This window comes from Uloborus diversus, chromosome 4 (assembly GCF_026930045.1).
Source record: "Uloborus diversus isolate 005 chromosome 4, Udiv.v.3.1, whole genome shotgun sequence".
Taxonomy (NCBI): Eukaryota; Metazoa; Arthropoda; class Arachnida; order Araneae; family Uloboridae; genus Uloborus; species Uloborus diversus.
Genome location: NC_072734.1, coordinates 53,446,018 through 53,468,264, shown reverse-complemented (window position 1 = coordinate 53,468,264; position 22,247 = coordinate 53,446,018). Strand labels below are relative to the sequence as shown.

At 35.5% G+C, this 22,247-nt stretch overlaps 1 protein-coding gene across 1 annotated transcript in view; it reads right to left on the bottom strand.

The window, feature by feature from the left end:
- LOC129221259 (sialin-like) overlaps positions 1–22,247 on the bottom strand; it is a 43,532-nt gene that overhangs the window by 2,260 nt on the left and 19,025 nt on the right. The window contains exons 4-6 of the mRNA XM_054855715.1: positions 19,454–19,580; positions 17,685–17,840; positions 10,591–10,676 (exon numbers count right to left, since the gene is read on the bottom strand). Coding sequence (XP_054711690.1) covers positions 10,591–10,676; positions 17,685–17,840; positions 19,454–19,580 — 369 coding nt within the window. The remainder of the gene's footprint in view (positions 1–10,590; positions 10,677–17,684; positions 17,841–19,453; positions 19,581–22,247) is intronic.

The window sequence follows — 22,247 nt, the reverse complement described above, 5'->3', positions numbered from 1 at the left end:
TTCAAACATCCTAACAATTTTAACAAAAAGGAAGAAGAAATAAAGATCCACAAACTCTGGCATGCTATATTTTGACGGATTATACGGAGAGATACTTCTAGTCAACCAGAAACAGCGACGGACGCCCAGCAACCAATCCTCAAGCAAAAAGAAGAGAGCTCAAGTGTCAGCCAACTAGAAACAAGGACGAATGTTCATCAGCCAATCCTGGCCCAGAACGAAGGGAGAGCTAGCTCCTCCCACATAAATAGTGACAACACTTCGATATCTGCATCAGTTGCTAGGAAGTTGCTTCCCTGGAAGCTTCAACCACGCTAACACTGAAGATGGCCGTCTCAGAAGCGGCCGAAACGTTTGGAGTAACAACACTCAGACCATGGCAATGGAACCCCGGAATCTTACAACATTAATTCTCACAAGTTTTTGAGCCTTAGTCGATCTTCGGTCTAACATGCAGAAAGAACAATCTGTTATCTACCAAGTCAAGTAAATTTTATGTTGAACGTTTTGAAGCTCGTTGTGAATAAATAATACTTAGTCAAGAAAGAACAAATGTATAAAAATTAGCATAATTTTATCTTTTTTTGAGATTTGTAGTTGTATGAACTGAAATGTTATTAAAGTTTTATGCACGTTAAAAATTAATCCAAACTTGACGACGGGGCAAGTTTACGCGTTGAATGTCGGATCACGTTCTTACTGTGTCTTACTTAAACCTGCCACGGACACTTTTTTTGCTCTAAACTGTCTCAAATATTTTTTTGCATTTTCCGGCTATTTAGTTTTGAAAATTATCATTTAATTTTTAATTAAGTTAAACATTCGTATCTTACAGCTTACAATCATATAGTACTAGCTTCATACTCCTTCAGCTTTAACTTTATACACTATTCAGTCTGTAATAAATTTGCTTTATTTTAGCGATGGTAAGACATAATGTTCAAAACACTAACAGAACCACGTTAGGTGTCAAAATAAATATGCGTAAACGTGCCCCGTGTTCGGGCCACGTTTACGCAACCGACTTGGACTTTTTTTTTTAACGATTAAAAACATAAGCTGAGCAACAACTGAATAACCAATTTTGACTCCATTAACTGCTTCGTAAAAGCGCAATGTTTAAAGTTTCCTAAAACATAAAAATTAGAAAATTCATTGAAAAAATACTCGTAAACGTGCCCCGGTCTGCCCTACCAAATTAATATTAATTTTTCAAATCAATAAAATTATTTTTTCAAAAGTCAGGCGGTGAAAGAGCTCTTGTAGCCCACTGAGACACTCACATGAAACGTGAGATTAAAATTTTATGCGGTGTATTTTGTTGTTTTAAAGTATTTTGTCGGTATTCAAAATTATTTTCCAGTTTGTCCTTGTTTAATTAACTTTATTGCATTTCTAAAAGCCAAGGAACGCATCCCCTTCCAACCCCCCCCCCCTACCGTCTCTAGTGGACATAAGCATGAGATTAAGAATATTTGTGATGCATTTGCAGTTTTAAAGTATTTTGTCGTTTGTGCCTTCAAGCATCTTTGCTTGAAATGAATGTGAGTAAATTTACTTAGCACAAATAATTATTTTTTTTAATGTGAAAAAAAATATCAAAGTAATATCATGTTTTAATCATTGTTTTTCAAAAACCAGGTCCTGCCGATGCGCTTGGATATAACCAATAGTGACAGGTTACTAAATTTTCATAATTTAGAAAAAAAATCACTCTTCAAGTTTAAGCAAATACTTTTGAGTACAAAAATCAACCAGCAAACATCACATTGGTTTGCGCGTATTAGTGTATTTAAAAGTCAACCAGTCATAATTAATTTTGCGTAAAACATTGATTTTCTCCAATACTTTTTTTAGACCTGGCAGAACTGACACTAGAGAGAGAGAGAGATATTCTGGATTTTTTTAAATAATCCGTTACGAAAAGTGAGATATTTTTATTATTTCAAAACAACTGTCTAAATATCAATGTAACGTCCTTGCCAAGAGACACTTTTTAACTTAAAAGTAAAAAACGTTTTTGACTGGTATTACTTACTAGTGAAAAAAATATTAAAACACACATAAAAAGAGGCTTCTTGACGCTTTTGGGTGTTTGGTTAAAGAAACAGAAGTATATGGTAAGCTGTGCTAAGTAGTTTTACTGCTATCATGTCTACAACCATAGATAGCTGTTATGTACAAAAAATGTATTTTTTAATTCGTTAAAAAAAGTTTTTTTATTAAAAAAAGTTTGTGTGATAGCTTATAAGAAATTACGGTTTTAAAATATATAATATGAATTTATTAAACATATAGGGTGCTCCGCTTTAATCTACAAGACCTCTATTTTTGCAACCTTTAGTACTAATTGCAAAAATGTTCAAAATCAGATGCAGAGTTAAGATATTGAATGTTTGAAGCGGAAATAAAAATGAGACAAACTAGTATGTTGTGGCCATCACGAAACTTTCTTCTATATTTTTCCTTTTTCTGATCCCTCCCCATGCTTGACAAGGAAGCAATATTCCTAACAAAAACAAAATTACACATGCAAAAACTTGAGGACCATCCCAATGTCTGAATTATTGCAAAAGCAAAGCAAAGAGCGAAAATTGAAAGTTATTTTAAAAGCCTTGCTTGAATTAATTACAAATATTTTATTTGTTAACAAACATAAGATGGCAACAGTTAAAAATATTAAATCATTGAGATAATATTTCCGATCATTTCCATACAATTAAAATCACGAGAAATACGCAGACGACAATCTATTACGATTTATCTTTCTTATTGTTGCATTATTAAAGCTATTTTTATTCGCTAAAAAAATAATGATAATAAAAATAAATCAGCACCTCTTGGCACGATTGGCGCCAAAATTGAACCAAAGCCTGTTTACATATGGATTCACATATATTCCAAATTTCAACCAGAACGTAGCATTACTTCTTGAGATAGGGCACTCACAATGGAAAAAAAGAACGGGCGATTGCGCTACCCCCTTTTAAGCTGTTGACACCAAAATAAAATCAGCTTTTATACCCACTAAGGGCTACTTGCCGATAAATTTTTCTTTCATTCCGTTCATTATTTCTTGAGATACAGCAGTCACAATTGACGACAAAAAACGTTCTATAGCTCAACCCCCGTTTGAGTTATTGACACCAAAATTGAATCAGCACCTGTTCCTGTTACTGGCAACATATGGACCAAATTTTGTTTGATTCCGCCAGTTACTTCCTGAGGAATAGCAATCACGCGTAACTCAAAAAACGTCCCATTGCTCCACCCCCCTTGGATGAATTCGCGCCAAAAACCAATGGGCACAAGTTCACATAAAGGCACATATGTGTACCAAATTTCGTTCGATTTCATGCGGTAGTTTTTGCTGTAGAGCGGCCACAAAAAACTGGTCACACACAGACGTGACACACATACACACATACACACACACATACACACAGACAGACAGACATTTTCCAAAAATAGTCGAAATGGACTCAGCACACCTCAAAACGTTCGAATCCGTCAAAATTCGAAATTCGAAAATTTGCACGAATCCAATACTTTCTTCTATATATTAGATATAGAAGAAAGTAACAAAATGACACATGCAAAAACTTCACGACCATCCCAATGTCTGAATTATTGCAAAAGCAAAGCAAAGAGCGAAAATTGAAAGTTACTTTAAAAGCCTTACTTGAATTAATTACAAATATTTTATTTATTAAAAAACATAAGATGGCAACCGTTAAAAATTTTAATTCATTGAGATAATATTTCCGATCATTTCCATACAATTAAAATCACGAGAAATACGCAGACGACAATCTATTACGATTTATCTTTCTTATTGTTGCATTAATAAAACTATTTTTATTCGCAAAAAAAAAAAAAAAAATCAACACCTCTTGGAGCGATTGGCGTCAAAATTGAACCAAAGCCTGTTTACGTATGGATTCACATATATTCCAAATTTCAAACAGAACGTAGCATTACTTCTTGAGATAGGGCACTCACAATGGAAAAAAAGAACGGGCGATTGCGCTACCCCCTTTTTAGCTGTTGACACCAAAATAAAATCAGCTCTTATACCCACTAAGGGCTACTTGTCAAAAAATTTTTGTTTGATTCCGTTCGTTATTTCTTGAGATACAGCAGTCACAATTCACGACAAAAAACGTTCTATAACTCAACGCCCGTTTGAGCTATTGACACCAAAATTGAATCAGCACCTGCTCCAGTTAGGGGCAACATATGGACCAAATTTTGTTTGATTCCGCCAGTTACTTCCTGAGGAATAGCAATCACGCATAACTCAAAAAACGTCCCATTGCTCCACCCCCCTTGGAGGAATTCGTGCCAAAAAGCAATGGGCACAAGTTTACATAGGGTCACATATGTGTACCGAATTTCGTTCAATTTCATGCGATAGTTTTTGCTGTAGAGCGGCCACAAAAAACTGGTCACACACAGACGTGACACATACACACAAATACATACACACACACACATACATACACACACACAGATAGACAGACATTTTCCAAAAATAGTCGAAATGGACTCAGCACACCTCAAAACGTTCGAATCCGTCAAAATTCGAAATTCGAAAATTTGCACGAATCCAATACTTTCTTCTATATATTAGATATAGAAGAAAGTAAAAATACAAAATTTTACTGTTTATACGGGTCCCCCAACTTATATTTAGGGAAATAATTTCCATTAAAAAATAATTCCAACACAAAAATTTTGACATTTGTGCGACCAAATCTCAAGGAGATATTTGAGTTCGAAGTTTTAAGGATTCATACAGAAGATGAGATCGGAACATATCGCCTTTTCAGAAAAATGACAGGTTGTCGAAGTAAAGAAACAAAGTATTTATATTTTTCATTGTTATTCAAAAAATAATGCAAATGATGATTCTTTGCCCTATTTATATTTTTCTTACTGGCACGTGATGGTTCTTTGACTTTTTTTTTAGTACTGCTATCTGATGGCGATGTGCCTTATGTTTCTTTCTAGTTTTGCCATCTGAGGGTATCATTCTCTTTTTCATTTCTAGTGCTGCATTCTGATCGATTACAGATACGCCCTATATTTTTTCTTGTGCAATCATCTGATTGTTTTATTCCCTACTTGATTTTTACTAATGCCATCTGACGGTTCTATGCTTTTTTTTCCTAATGATTCTACGCACATTGCACAATTTTCATTTTTAGTGCTGCAATCAGATAGTTATGTGTCCTAGTTACTTTCTTCTATATCTAATATATAGAAGAAAGTATTGGATTCGTGCAAATTTTCGAATTTCGAATTTTGACGGATTCGAACGTTTTGAGGTGTGATGAGTCCATTTCGACTATTTTTGGAAAATGTCTGTCTGTGTGTGTGTCCGTGTGTGTGTGTGTGTCACGTCTGTATGTGACCAGTTTTTTGTGGCCGCTCTACAGCAAAAACTACCGCATGAAATCGAACGAAATTTGGTACACATATGTGCCCCTATGTGAACTTGTGCCCATTGGTTTTTAGCGCGAATTCCTCCAAGTGGGGTGGAGCAATGGGACGTTTTTTGAGTTACGCGTGCTTGCTATTCCTCAGTAAGTAACTAGTGGAATCAAACAAAATTTGGTCCATATGTTGCCATTAACAGGAACAGGTGCTGATTCAATTTTGGTGTCAATAACTCAAACGGGGGTTGAGCAATAGAACGTTTTTTGTCGTCAATTGTGACTGCTGTAACTAAAGAAATAATGAACGGGATGAAAGAAAAATTTATTAAATTATCTCAATGACTTGAAATTTTTAACTGTTGCCATCTTATGTTTGTTAACAAATAAAATATTTGTAATTAATTTAAGCAAGGCTTTTAAAATAACTTTCAATTTTCGCTCTTTGCTTTGCTTTTGTAATAATTCAGACATTGGGATGGTCGTCAAGTTTTTGCATGTGTACTTTTGTTTTTGTTGGGAATATTGCTTCCTCGTCAAGCATGGGGAGGGATCAGAAAAAAAAAGAAAAAAATTAATTTGAATTTTGACATCTTGAATTCAAATTATGTTTTTCGCAATCACGAGTGCGTGTATGTAGGCGTGTGTGTTTGTGTGTAGGGATATGTGTATCTGTGTGTAGGCATGTGTGTTTGTGTCTGTGTGCTGGCATAAGTGTGTGGGTAGTTGTGTGCATGAATGTGTGTGTATGTGTGTGTGTGTGTTTTTGTGTGTGTATGTATGTTTTTTTGTGTGTGTATGTGTAGGTGTCTGTATGTATGCGTGTGTGTATGTGTTTGTGTGTATAGGTGTATGTGTGTGTGTGTGTGTAGTTGTGTATGTATGCGCATGTGTGTAGGACATGGATGCAACCAGGCGACGGCTTTCGCTATAGGAGCAGCATGGTGAGGACCCGGTCGACGGTGATGGTGCGGAGGGTGGTGATGGTGCGGAGGGTGGCGATGGGAAAATAAAATGATAGGACATCAAAACAGTCAAATGAAAGCAATAAGCAATCGTGATTGCTCAAAAATATAGAAGAAAGTTTCGTGATGGTCACATCATACTAGTTTTATTTTTTGTGCTGCCATGTGTTGGTTCTATCCCCTAAATTTATTTTCGTATTGGCATCAGAAGATTATTTGCATTCTTTTTATTTCTACTAATGCTATCTGATGGTTCTCTGTCCGATTTTTATTTCGGGTGCTTACCCGTTATGGTTTACTGCCGTGTTTTTTTTATATTTTTTTAAAGCAATCACGATTGCTTATTGCTTTCATTTGACTGTTTTTGGCGTGCTATCATTTTATTTTCCCACCGCCACCCTCCGCACCATCACCGTCGACCGGCGCCTCACGATGCTGCTCCTCTAGCGAAAGCCGTCTCCAGGTTGCATCAATAACCTACACACACGCGCATACATACACAACTACACACACGCGCATACTACACAACTACACGCACGAGCATACATACACAACTACACACACACATACACCTACACACACAGACACATACACACACGCATACATACAGACACCTACACATACACACACACAAAAACATACACACACATACACACAACTACCCATACACTCATGCCTGCGCACAGACACAAACACACATGCCTACACACATACACATACCCCCTACACACAAACACACCTACCCCCCACACACAAACACACTCGCCTACATACACACACTCGTGATTGCGAAAAACATAATTTGAATTCAAGATGTCAAAATTCAAATTAATTTTTTTTTAGTACTGCCGTCTGATGACTCTTTTCTTTATTCCGATTTCTAGTGCTGTTATCTGCTGGTTTTATGCCTTGTTCTTTCTTCTAATGCTAAAATCTAATGGTGCTATGCCCTATTTTTCTTCCTGGTGCTTTCTCCTGATGGCTCTTTGCCCTGTTTTTTAGTGCTGCCGTCTGATAGCTCTATGACCTTTTTCGGCTTCTAGATTTGCCATTTGATGGTTCAACGCCCTATTTTTCTTTCGAATGCGGATATCTGATGGTTTTCTTACCTATTTCTCAGATTGTGCTGCCAACTGATGTGTGCTATTTTTCTTCCTAGTGCTGCCATCTAGTGGTTATATTCCTTTATTAATTGTTAATGCTGCTTTCTGGTGGTTTTACTCCCTTATTCATTGCTAGTGCTGCCATCTGATGGTCCTATGCACAATTTTCATTTATAGTGTTGCCATTTAATAGTCCTATACGACGGCGACGTTTTCATTTGAATGCTACTGTTGGTTCCATGCATAATTTTCACTTCGCGTTCAGCCTTCATGTTGTTCTATGCCCGATTTTCATTTCTAGTGCTGGCACCTAATGGTTATTCGCTCTGGTATTGTTTAGTGCTGCCATCTAATGACTCTATGCCCTCTTTCGATTGCTAGTGCTGCTATCTGCTGGTTTTACGCCCTGCTTTTTCTTCCAAAGCTGCCATCCGATGGTTTTATTCCGGTTTTTAGTTCTATTGCTGCCATCTGATGGTTCTATGCCCTATTTCATTTCTAGTGCTGTCATTTGATGCTTCTATGCTATTTTTTAATTTCCAGTGCTGCCATCTGATAGTACTCAGTATTCATTGGGAATGTTTTTCGCTGCTTAGAGATATCTTCAACATGTATGCGTTTCAACTTTCTGGGCTGTCGAGAAATAATATCCCTGCTTTTTTTAACCTATTACACAACTCCCCCTCCCGGGGGCAAAATTAGTTACATTTCATCTTTGCCTTTCTTTCGCCTTGTCACACTTCACTCTTTTTTTCACAAGCATATTATTGAAATAAAAATCGCATATCACAGGTCTTGCTACCCATCTCTACCCCTTGTCACAAGCTGTTAGATTTTCGCTTACTCCTTGCCTATCTCAAAGCATGACATCATTTTTGGATGATCCCTTTATAAAAACATTAATACAGTTAAAAATACATTTTTTTTTTAGATTTCTACGAGTAAAAATCAAGCTCTAAGCTTTTACTTTCAGATTTTTTACGCTTCCATTCAGTTATTTAAAAAGTACATGTATTATTTAAAACAGTTATGTGTGCGATGCTGTTGTCTAAAACCGATTAGAGAAAGATGAACACTTAGTTAGATTTTGGCCCTTTTTAAAAGATAAGATAAAACTTTCAACGGGGAGAAAAATTAAAACTAGCAGAAATAAGAGTTGAAAAAATATCTTTGTGTTTTAAATGTAAATAAGAAATAACAACGATTATCTTTACGAATCACATATTATTGCAGACACGTGTTTGGGCGTTAAAAGGAACGCCTTTGCGGACGCAAGATTTGTGCCCGACGCAAGTTTTGTCAGCAGTAATCAGCAATTTGTGCATTAAGCACTTTTATTCCTGACTTAACTAGGATGTAATTTACAATCAGGAACATTGAAAGCAGCACCCCAAGAATGAAGAAAGGCACAATCTCGAAACTTTGCATATAAGAAGAGTAACATCTGATATGCAAATAATCCAAATTTGCGCATGACTGTTTAACCACAGTATCGTTGCATTTGGGAAAAAGGTGCTACATATACCAGTACATAATTTAAAATTTTTAAATTTTACAGTTACATCCCGATTGTTGGAGAACCTTAAGGAGTGAAGGATGCTAGGTAGGCGAGTTAGAAAATGTTGCTCACAGTTAAGCGAGTTTTAGAGAGGTTTGATCATCGGCATGAAAATTGCGGGCTGGTGGATGAGCCGTGTTGCTACCCAGGAGGATCGTTCGGAGTGTTCCGTAAGAAAGTTTTGGAGGCAGTGGACACGAAATGGTCGTGGGAAAAATTGGATACGGAGTGACCAGTAAGACGACGAGGAGAGAGGATCGAAGGATTGTCCAGCAAGCGCTCGTGGATCCCACAGTTACTCGTTTCACCATACAAGACGACGTAGTGGTAGCAGTTGCTCCCCGAACCATTTCCAGACGTCTAGCGGAAGTGAAGCTGCAGTCCAAGCGTCCTTTTCCTGTTCTCCCTTTAACACTAAAACATAGGCAACTCTGTCTACAATAGTGCGAAGCCAGAGCGATGTGGGATGTCATTGAATGGCAAAAAGTGATGTTCACTGATGAATCCCGGTTCATTTTTGGGTCAGATGATAACCGCGCACGGGTGTGGAGGTGCCCTGGAGAAAGGTACCATTCCACCCATTCTATCGCCCGACACACTGCCTGCACCGCGGGCATAATGGTCTGGGGGGTCCATAGGACGAGCACAAGACCTGATACCACGTTGCATCGGAAATGTACCTCGGACCGGAACTTTGTTTTATTAATTGGGGCCCCACGATTACAAATGTGTCGACAGCAGATAAACTGTATGTGTCTGTATATAAACTCTTGTCAGCTCATTGGTGACCATTTTCTCTTTTGTAATTGATTAAGGTTTTAATATTGATGATTAATATTCAGTGCGTAACGCCTCATGATGCTTCGATTAGTTTCTAATTAAACATTTTTGTATTTGATGGGAGTTTGTAAAATTTTTGTGTCACGTGCTATTTCTCCTTTAGGAAAAATTGAGATGTAGTTTAATTGCTTTTACTACAATGAATAAGGTACGATTTGTATTTGAGCTGATTTCATATGTTTATCCCACGATGCAATTAGATTGCATATTTTGAGCACGTGGCGCCGTATTTCTCTTATCTGGGAAATTTTGTTATGAAGTGTTTAATGATAAGAATTTATATCTGGGTTAATGGATTGGACATAAAAAAGCTATACGATCACTTTTGTAAGAAAATTGGGAAGTTAATTTGTAAATTAAAAGAGATTTTTTTTCCTATTAAGGCTTAAAGTAAACAATCCGTACACTTGTATTTGTTCAATTGTCTAGATTTTGAGATCAAGTGTATCGCTCACTTATATTATTCTGCATATGAAATTTCACTGCAAACCAATGTTTCCTTCTTCTGGCGCTAATTTCAGTGTTCCTGAGTGCAGACCGATTGTTAAATTTGCTTTTAGTAAAGTCTTAAAATTCAATTAGCACACTGTCTCAACAGATAGTATATTGAATTTCAGACAATTTTTAAATTAAATATTAGACATTGAAAAGTATTGCCAATTACTTTATTAGAAATAAAACTTTACCTCTTCCTTGGTTAATACGCCACACACTACAGGTAGTATGCATCCAGCTAAAGAAGAAATTGCTGCTGTAAGACCCGATAAAGATCCTAAGAAATAAAATTATACTAGAAATGTTATATGACAAATCTAGGAAGGAATTTCTGATCTGAATGCTATTTTAGTAGGGGACTTCTTTCCCACGTGGTTTTAAAGCCATGATAGTAAAGATCGTACCCCTGGATCTACGTCTTGTACATTTGAAAGGTAACAAATTGATCGTTGTTATAAATTTAATTTGGAACGCATGCCCTGATTCCACATTTCTTGAAAAGTTCTCATTTTTTTAAAAAAAACACTTATAATGATGAGAACATAACTTCAATTGTCCTCTCTAAGACACGAAGCTAAAAATACTATTTTCTGTGATAAACTGTATGATAAACGTAATTTATGCATTCCCCTCAAGTATTATTTTGTCTCTGTCACCCGCCCTGTCTAGCAGTGAGAAGAGTTCGACTGCAACAGGGAGGTACCGGGTTCTAGTCCTGGCTGGGGATGGATATACTTTCTCTGCTGTCCTTGTCCTTCCTTTGTGTGAATACGGTGTTATGCTATGAATGGTTGCCAACCCTATAAGCGGTACATTTGGAAAAGAGAAGCAGCGCACGTCAGATTGCCAGCCTAGCTGACGCAGGACAACAACTTCTTTATTTGGTCCTTTAAAAAAAGTGTTTTTTTTTCCGCTTTTTTGGTGGTGGCTAGACCTTATAAACGCGGCGTGCATGTATTTTCACAATGGAAAAAAGAGAGAGAGAGAAATGAATTGTACTGCTATTACTGTTAATACGACTATTTCAATAACATTAATATTTTAAATGATAAGTAAATAAAAAAAATTTACAATAAATTAATAAAACAATTATAAAGGAACAACTTGAATTGACTGACCAAAAAAATCAATTGTTCCATGTATTCGAAGATAATAATTCAAATTTGGAATTTTGTTAATTTTGCTTTAGAAATGCAGGGTTTGGCACCAGGGGTGAACACAGAAGGGATTATGGCACAAGTTGCGCCATCAACGTTTCCGAGGGAGGGGGTACTTTTTAATTTTTTTATTTAAATTTATAAAAAGATTTAATTTTTATTTAAATTATTTATTTCATTTAATTCTGTTCGTATTTTATTTCATTTATTTATTTAGTTTGCGTGTGTGTGTACAAGGCATTTAAAGTCAGAACTGTTCTAGTAAAATAATAATAATAATGATAATAAATAAATAATAAAAAATTATTTAAAAAAATAAATAAAATAACATAACATAAGAGAGCTAAAAAATGAAAAATGAAAATGATAAGGTGGATTGGGAATAATTTTGGGGGGAAATTAGCGCCATTGATCTTGAGGTGATGGGCACCCCTGTTCGGCACATTAACATCCCGTATTTGAAGCGGGCTCTATGTGAGTTCGGGTGAGGGCACTGTGTCCGTAGATATCAGTATACATTAGGGTGCAACGCCAAAAAAAGAAATACTTTTTCTTTTATACAGAGTGGTTATAAAATAACGTGAGTTGTTCAGAGCCCTAAAGCGAGTGAAGTAGTGGACGAAACATTGCCAGATTTCATGCGCATTCACAGTAGACCATGGGATTTCGATTTCTGAAATTAAAAAAAAAAGAAAAATTAATTTGAATTTTGACATCTTAAATTCAAATTATGTTTTTCGCATTCACAAGTGTGTGTATGTAGGCGTGTGTGTTTGTGTGGGGGGTGGGGTATGTGTGTTTGTGTGTAGGGGGTATGTGTATGTGTGTAGGCATGTGTGTTGGTGTCTGTGTGCTGGCATAAGTGTGCGGGTAGTTGTGTATAAGAATGTGTGTGTGGGGGGTATGTGTATGTGTGTGTAGGCATATGTGTTTGTGTCTGTGTGCAGGTATGAATGTGTGGGTAGTTGTGTGTATGTGTTTGTGTGTGTAGGTGTATGTGCGTGTATGTGTTTGTGTGCGTGTGTGTTTGTGTGTGTGTGCGTGTATGTGTTTGTGTGCGTGTGTGTTTGTGTGTGTGTGCGTGCGTGTGTGTGTAGTTCTTTATGCGGTTGTGTATGTGTGTGTAGGTGTATGTGTGCGTATGTGTTTGTGTGTAGTTGTGTATGTATGCGCGTGTGTGTAGGACATGGATGCATCCTGGAGACGGCTTTCACTATAGGAGCAGCATCACGAGGACCCGGTGACGGTGATGTTGCAGAGGGTGGCGGTGGGAAAATAAAATGATAGCACATCAAAACAGTCAAGTGAGAACAATAGGCAATCGTGATTGCTCAAAAAAAAAAAAAAAAATAGTACAAAAAAATCACCAACAGAGGAAATTTTGGCGTTGAAAAGGTGTATTACTCTGACTATTGAAGGATTAAATGCTAACTGATAAAATATGCATCAATTTTATTCGCAAAATATGATTTTTACCAACAAGTGAGGTTCAATGTGACCAACATCGAGATTTTCCAGATACTGCATACAATGCACAATATTTTCAACACCACTGGGGTTGGGTATTTTTTCGCCTACCTGTAAAAATTTTCTGGTTTTGAAAGTTGAGATATCGGGGACATGTCGCAGATACACAACGCCGTTACGAAATCCCCATGGTAGATTGACGGCCACGGTCTCCATACCGTAGGAAATGCATGACTAATAAAACTGCTATCAAAGAAATGTTGCCGCCACGCTCAGTACTTTAAGCCCAACATGGGGTGGTGCACCATCTTACACGAATATTATTCATAAAGAAATCCTTGCTGCAGCGCCGAAATTTCTTCCTGACGACGTTTGGTAAAATTCTTCTCTTGTTACAAATTGAAATTTTTTGTTGGTTTCGTTTGAACCTCATTTGTAAGCAACAATTATTTGTAGCAAAACACGTAATTTGTGCTTTTAATTGGCTTTTTTTGCATTTAATTCTTCAGTATTCGCAAGTACAGTAAAACCTGTGTAAGTTGACCACTTGCGGTGCAGCACTTTGGTGGTCAACTTAGACATGTGGTCAACTTATAGAGGGTAGTAATGAAGACTTTTTTTTTTTTGTCATTTCTTGTCTCATGCATTCATTTTTAACTAATTGGAATACTTTAAACTCACTTTCATTATTTAACATTACTTTAAAACAATAAGAAAAAATGTTGTTTAAATATTTTTAGAGATTATTTACCAGAATGACTCGTAAAGTATCATACAAATTTAAAATTTCTGTGAATCGATCAAAAAACCTCATTACTCATGATGCCTCATTACTAATGAAAAACAACTTACTTGATATTAACAATTCCTAAAAATTCATAAGTCAAAACTTACTCAAATTCTTCATTTGATTTTTTCTTGAACATTTGTAACTATGGTAATCTACTTTTCAACATAATAACTCCTTATTGAATTCTGGCGCATTTTCTAGGACTTAACATGAGTTCAATGTTTTTCGATGGAAACATAAATATTTATAGGTTTTTCTAAAATGTCTGGTTACTTATTTGAGGAACAACTGATGAAAAGTTTAGTATAATCTAATGCTTTTGCCTAGTGGTCAACTTACAAAGGGTTTTTACAATACTCCAAACCAAAGCTGGTGTATATTAGTGGTCAAGATAGACAGGTGGTCAATATAGAGAGGTGGTTAAGTTATAGAGGTTTTCCTTCATTATATAAGATAAGACTTATTCCGCTCCTGACAAAAGCGGTCAACTTAGACAAGTGGTCAACTTACAAAGGTAGTCAACTTTACAGGTTTTACTGTAATACACTTTTGCAGGACCAAATTTCCCTCTGGTGGTGACTTTTGGTACTATTTTTTATTGTAGAAATCAAAATCCCATAGTCTGCTATGTACGCCCATGAAATTTGGCAATGTTTTGTCCAATACTTCACTTGCTAGAGGGCTCTGAACACCTCGCGTTATTTTATAGCCACCCTTTACATCAAATTTCCAATAATTAGGAAAAGTTGCCATCTGTTATTGTTGGTATGTGTGCAAAAGTTTTTTGATTTGAGTTAGTACCTTCAGTTGCCGCTGGAGCCATTCATTATGCAAAATTCTGTTATTTTGCAGATGTTTTTTTAAATGTTTGCTTTCAAAGAAATTGGAATTCTTATTGTTTATAAAGTTTCCGAAAAGTGTTTCTATAGGTGTGCAGTTTTTTTATTGTTGTCGGTCAATGGCTTCAGTTATCTCTGGGCATTGGTTTCCAACCAGTGACTAGCGAGATGTACGAAGTGGGCTCACAAAAATAATATTGTAATGTAAGAATTTAAACACTTTATCTGGGAAAAAGTCTCAAGTTATAGCTGTTTTTGTTGGTCCTTTATTTGTTTTTCTCTTGCACATTCGATACTTTGGATTCAAATGTTACCACACGTACTGACATATTTTGAAAATTTAAAGAATTAAGACTCATTAACAAGGCACTAGTTTTTCCGTTGTTGTTGAACATGATAAAGTTGAACTAGTGACAAGAAAATAAAGTTCAACTTTTGAACGCAATGTATGTATATGAAAGAGTTCGAATACTTTGATTTTCCCAGCAGCCTTTCATCGGAAAATATTATTTAACTTGATGGAAACACATGACATGCAACCCACACGAACTTCTAAAACAGTTTTAGTTAACTCATACAAAAAATCCGAAAGACAGATGTTTAAAATGCTACATAAGTTAAAAATTAATACACTGTTAATGTGATGGGTAGGTTTATTTTTGAGCAAAAATTTTCTCAAACCGTGGTGTCACTAAAAACATATTGTTGTTCTTAGAATATTTACCCTCAAACCGGAATGTCGCAACAATGACTGAAGGGTGATTCTTATTTTCTGGCAGAAATTTGGGGTTTTGGTTTGTGTTTAGAAAGATTCGGATGGAATAAATGATATCAACTTCCCCCCTTAAAATTATATGTCTCATTAGGAATTTCACCAATTAGAAATCACTGACAGAATTGATGTTTGTGCCATCTGTACTTATATTCCAGACACCTATGTCAAGCTCGACGGAAGTGCATAAAAAGCAATACAGATGGCACCACTACACATATGTATTCAATAGGGAAGTTTTCGATTTTTCAATTATATTTTTATATGATAAAGTAACATGTATGAACATCATAGGTGAAAAAAATTTTGCGATACGATAAGTAGTTTTTTTTTAAATTAATTTTTAAAGTTCAAGTGCTTGTGACGTCAAATGGCATAGGAAGTGACGTCTCGCGCTCTTCCGCTAGGGGAGAAGCTGAAGGACGTGCATTCGACTTCGAAGACGAAACGTAAAAGGCTTATCTCCTCGCATTTAACTCCTCGCGTTTCTGGAACATTTTAACCTCTCATCCTCTCGGAAAAATTCGAATATCATCATTGATGTTAATTGAGGAAGATTATTTAGATTGTGCTTTAACGAATCCTGCCTCCATAGTGTGTACAAAAGGATTATTGAATTTCTAAAAAATAAAAATATCAGCGCGCTCAAAATGTCCCTAGCGAAAACAAGGGATCTTCGGCGGAAGGCCGCCCATTAGCGCCCTGTGACGTAAGCTCGTGACGTTTCAGAAGAGCGCACTTTTGCGCGTGGATTTTTAAAAAGTCATTAAAAATCAATCACGGTGTTTTAAAATTCGGCGATGGTGAATTTTTTAGTTTAGAGGGTCAATTAACAATATCCAATAGCCAAAATATAAACATTCAATAGGTTGCAACTTCCCTATTATGCTCTTTGAATTGGGTACTTTTCAATGAATCAACTTTTGTTAAAACGGTTTCAGTCATTTTTTTATTTTTAATGAGTTTGAATTGGTTTTATACAGTTTGAAGATAAACAAATTGATTTGAGTTTTCAGGGTGTTACTAACTATACCCACAACGCACAATAAGAGGGACAACCATAAAACAACAAAATGGTACTAGCTTTATCAGTGGTTCCAAATAACAACACTAAAGTAAAAACTAACTTTTATTTAAAACTTAAAAGAGAATGAAGATAAAACGAGGCAGTTACTCGTTCTCGCCAGTATTATGAGGGCTGGCGGCTCCCTTCTACTGATGTAACATAACAAGTAACATATGCTAAAAGATACAAGACAACTTTCTTAAATAGTATAGGTGAGGAATACGCTCTCTCGGCAATTCGTAACAATGATTGGTAGCGCCATCTCTCAATGGTGAATCCAGTTATTTTCTTTCTGTGAACTTTTTAATGATTGTTACTCACTACTTGCTCTGTTTTAACATTTGGCCATCAATTTTGTGGTGAAGGAGTTAAGAACTCTCATAGCTTAGCTCTGATAACAAGGCGATCGACTTTGACGAGGTCATTTATTTTTGAGCCTGAATAGGAGAATATTGTTAACAGGGTGCAACGCCAATAACCGTCGTTATTTGTGAAGCGCAAACTGGCTCTACTCTCTCATTTTTAACAAACTGAATCGCTTGATCCTTCGTACATTAAAAACAGTGGATTCTCTCCATCTGAAGACTTCCTGCCGTGAACACCCCTGCACATTATGCAAATTATCCAGTTTTCCTCCATAGTGAACAGAACACACCTATAATCTGAACACTTTTGTTGGGTCACATGGAATAGCGGGTATCTACTATCTAACCACGGATTCTATGGAATTGGAAAGCGTGTAGTTAAGACGAGTCTAGCTGAATGAGGGGGGGGGGGGGGGAATAAAACTTTGATGCGCGTGTTCCGCTCATTTGTTGAAACTCTACTAGAGGCTAAAATAACATCTGCAAACCGCTGACATCCCTAGAAACTAATAGATGCGTCCATTTCCGCCTGTAAACCGGATGTTTGCCTTTCCATACAATCCGTGATCTGGCAGTACTGTACTTAATACAAACAGTCTGTGTAGAAGTCCAAAACCGTTGTTTATGACAGGAAAGCAATTTAGTTTGTGCTTCTCCCCTATCTTAAGTTTAATCGACAAAACCAACCGAACTAGTATTGATATATTTGAAACAAATTAAGCACACAAATGATCGTAATCATTTAGAAGTTCCACCCTTGCATGTTTAAAATTACAATAGTTTTATTACTGTAAAAGCATAGTTTTGTGCCATAACTTTAATAACTTACCTGCAAAAATGGGGGTCATTTCTATAGGAACAATCATAATACCGTGATTCATAAACCCGATGGAACCTATCCCAATAATAGAGCTGAATACTGTGGCTGTGTTTCCATAATTCGTAAAAATCATCAAAGCAAAACACATGGACCAAATCACAGAAGCTAAAAAGGTAAAAAAAAATATCCATGGAACTTTTTCACATATTTAACAATTTGTAAAATTATGTAGAACTAATTAATTTAAATACATAAACAAGTATCATTTCCCTTCGTTCAATGTTCACTTGAACGAATAGTAAATGAAGAAAATACCTCTTCAATTAGCTTCTCAAGAACTTATATTGCACGAGAGGGTTAGAAACATGGGCAAGATCCCTTACATCATTATCAGTATATCCGAAACTTATAATCTTGATTGCTCAGTTCGAAAAGATTTTTTAAACAACCTGTTATGGGATTTACACAAAACAGCTCTGTCAGTCAATATGTGCACTGAGACCTCCTCAATTAGCTTCTCAAGAACCTATCTTGCGCGAGAGGGTTAGAGACGTGGGCATGGTCTCTTACATCAATATCAGTATATCCGAAGCTATAATCTTGATTGCTCAGTTCGAAAAGATTTTCTAAAGACCTGTTATGTTATTTACACAAAACAGCTGTCAGTCAATATGTGCACTGAGACCTCTTCAATTAGCTTCTCAAGAACCTATCTTGCGCGAGAGGGTTAGAGACGTGGGCATGGTCTCTTACATCAATATCAGTATATCCGAAGCTATAATCTTGATTTCTCAGTTCGAAAAGATTTTCTAAAGACCTGTTATGTTATTTACACAAAACAGCTGTCAGTCAATATGTGCACTGAGACCTCTTCAATTAGCTTCTCAAGAACCTATCTTGCGCGAGAGGGTTAGAGACGTGGGCATGGTCTCTTATATCAATATCAGTATATCCGAAGCTATAATCTTGATTGCTCAGTTCGAAAAGATTTTCTAATGACCTCTTATGTGATTTACACAAAACAGCTGTCAGTCAATATGTGCACTGAGACCTGTTAGCAATACGTATTGTATTGCAATACATTGACATGATTGTCAGAGTGCATAGCGATTGATTGCAGAGCATGGTATTTTGCGATTCCTGTTGGTAGCTAAAAATTATGGAGTCATGTTAAATATGTTTTTCTGCATTGAATTTTCCAAACTATTGTACTTTGTTGTACATTGTTTATATTATATATTGTTGAAAACTGTTGTTCAGTGTAAACTTCATTTAAAATTGCCTTCACGTAGTTAAGTTTTAAACTATTTTTTTTTTATTTGCTTGAACAAGATCCATCTTTTAGGATGGAAAAGCTTTAAAACACACCTTGAGAGCTCAAAGCTTACAAATTATAAAATTTTGGGCAAAATTGAAATGAACGAAACAAAACAAGTAGCTCACTACATTATTATATCTCCTTTCTGATTTCATTATAATATCGTCGAAGAAAAAAACGAACGCTACATAAATGAAATTTTCGACTCAATTGCAAAAATATAAAATACAAACCTGCCATCAAAGAATTTTAAACCATATTTTTACGCATAGACTCTAATTTGAATGTGTATTCAGAATACACTACTGAAAGGTTTGTAATGTATAAAGTTCAAATACAATAAAAAAATTTTGACCTTAGATTTACCCAAAAAGATGAAAAACAATAGTGAAAACAAGCTGGCACATAAATATGTTTACTAGTATTAAAGTTACAGCATAAACTTTATTTTTTTACTCACTTATAAGATTCCAAAATTTTCTAACTTTGTTGACGCTAAATAAGTTTTCTGCTTTTGTAGATAAGAAGGCCGTAGCAACAGTAACGATCATCGTCAGCACGTAGGGCATGGAAATTAATGTTCCAATCTGCAAAGCATGAGCGATTAATGAATTACGTAGCTCAATTTTGAAAATTAAGTTTTGTGTAATTATATATATATATATATATATATATATATATATATATATATATATATATATATATATATATATATATATATATATATATATATATATATATATATATATATATATATATATATATATATATATATATATATATATATATATATATATATATATATATTAGGGTGGTCCTTATTTTCAGAGGTTGCAGATATTTTACGCGACGCCCCCTCAATTTGTTCCATTATACAAATAAATGATCATTGCAAAATTTTAAGTCAGTCCATGAATATTAACACGTGCCCCTAGGACCCCCTTCTTTGAGTTTCGAAGAAAAAATTGCCGATTTTCTCATTTTTATGTAAAAATATTCTAACGTTTAATATTTAAAGTAATTTTGAACCTCAATAGATGCTGCTACTTCCAGACCGACCATTCTCTCACTTTCATTCTGTAAAATTTTACATGTTACAGAGGGTACATGTACACCAATGGCCTTGGGTCAAGCATAGCGCTCTTCTGCGTTCGTTCCAACCAAGCGGCAGGGGAACATTTATTTCCACAAAGATGGGCTCAAAGGTTTCTATAGGCCATTGATAAATGGCCTAGGTCATTAATAAATGATCTTTGTCAACAACAAATTCCCTCCTCCAGGCTTTGGGAGTATTGATTTTCGAAATTCCCTGTGTTTGTAAAGGTGTGGCAAATAGGGTCGTAAGGTTTCGATGCTATAAGTATAGGTAATGGCAATTATATTTTAATTCGCTGTTCTTTAGTTATAAACATACCTAAATGCTTATGCAATTTTTACTTTTTAAAACATAAATTTCGAAAAATCCTCAATTACTCTAACATATAAATATACTGTATTTTCCATGTCTGAAATATAAATTAAAAAAAAAAAATCCAGATCGGAATAATGTAAAAATCCATACTTTAAATTATTTTTCTTCTATTTGAGTACATAGTCCTTTATTAGCATCAAATACTTGCGATTCACAAGATTTAGAAACCGAAATGGATATATATCCTAACCTGTTGAACCTTTTTTTTTCTGCAGCTGGTCTACCACAACGCAAAAAAACTTGACAACTATTGACATCTGCTCGCTTTTCATCCACAAATGCCATATTAGGGATAAAGATGCTGCTTATTTATTAACGGCCAATGTAGATGCAGTAAATTTAAATCCAAATGGCCTTGTGATCATTCGTACATCCCTTAAGAGAGCAAGAGAAAATCTTTGAGAGGTAAAATCCAATTTCATGAATTTAAATATAGATTTCGTAAATATTCACTGGGATACAAAGCTACATCCAGATGTAGCTGGAAGAAGGACGCCGATAGGCTTACCGTGATAGCTTCAGGTCCTAATATTGAACAGCTACTCGGAATTCCTTAGATATTTCTTCAGTTGTATATGCTATCTTAGATGATAGCTCTATATTGCTGACTGTTCTATCTGTAGTGTTTGATACAACGGCTTGCAATACCGGCCGCATAAATTGTGCACGCAATTTTTTACAGCAAAAAACTGAACGGTGATACATTACATTTGGATTGCCATCATCATGCACTTGAAATCGTACTGCAGAGTGTGCCGTTAAAGAAGTTCTTGCCTTCCTTAGTTCTAGACCCGATAGTCCGTCATTTAAATGCTTCAAAATGTTGTGGAAAGATCTCCATCATTCAGAACTTATAACATTTCAATCAAGTACACAAAGAACTTTAATTCTAAAAGACGAAATTGATGATATATTATTGTTCGTAAAAAGTGGAATTAAGAAAGATCTTTCCCTTTATATAGGATTACAGAGAATTCTTATAACTTGTAATAATATTTCGTGATGAAGTCTTTCCTAGAAGGATGTGTTTTTGGCAACCTGGAGCCTATCCCTGAGCAAGATGGGTGGCAAAAGGAATTTCTTGTTTGAAAATTTAGGAAACAATTTAAATTTGCCTTAGGTGAAAAGAAAACCCTTAAATGCTGTTTTACAATTGAATGTACATGAAGATATGGTTTTTCGCAGAAACCCAATCGAGGTTCCTTTAAATAATATAATATGTCTGAAAAACTAGCAGCGTACAAAATGATGACAAACATGCAGCAGAAGCAGCGATTGGAAAATTCATGAATCACTTATGGTATCTAGGGTATAAACTACTAGCTTTGTCCGTTTTGGATAAAGGAATTGACTTTGAAGATAGGAAAGGACTAGTCCAAAAAATGCTTGTGATAAGAAAGACGTGTATGATGACTGTTTTAACAAATTTCAGGTAACAGTTGAAGATTTGGAATACTTTCTTAGTAAAGTTCTTCCTCTTTATGGAATCAATTACAAGTCAATAAAACTGTTTGATTAGTTACGAATACTAAAGAATTTTTTCTTATTTGATCCTGATTCATGGCAAAATGAAGGAAGCTATTTAAAGGGAAGATAGGTCGTTAAAACGCTGAAATTTGTGAAGGATACAATCTGAAAGAGGAGCATGATTAATCGAAGAATTAACTATGGAGATACATTGAGAAAAGTGTAAGATTGAGGAACGTTTCTAAAGCATTATTTTATTCTTATTCAACGTACAATCTTTAGCTGATATAAAGTAATTGAAAGATTAATTTTAGTA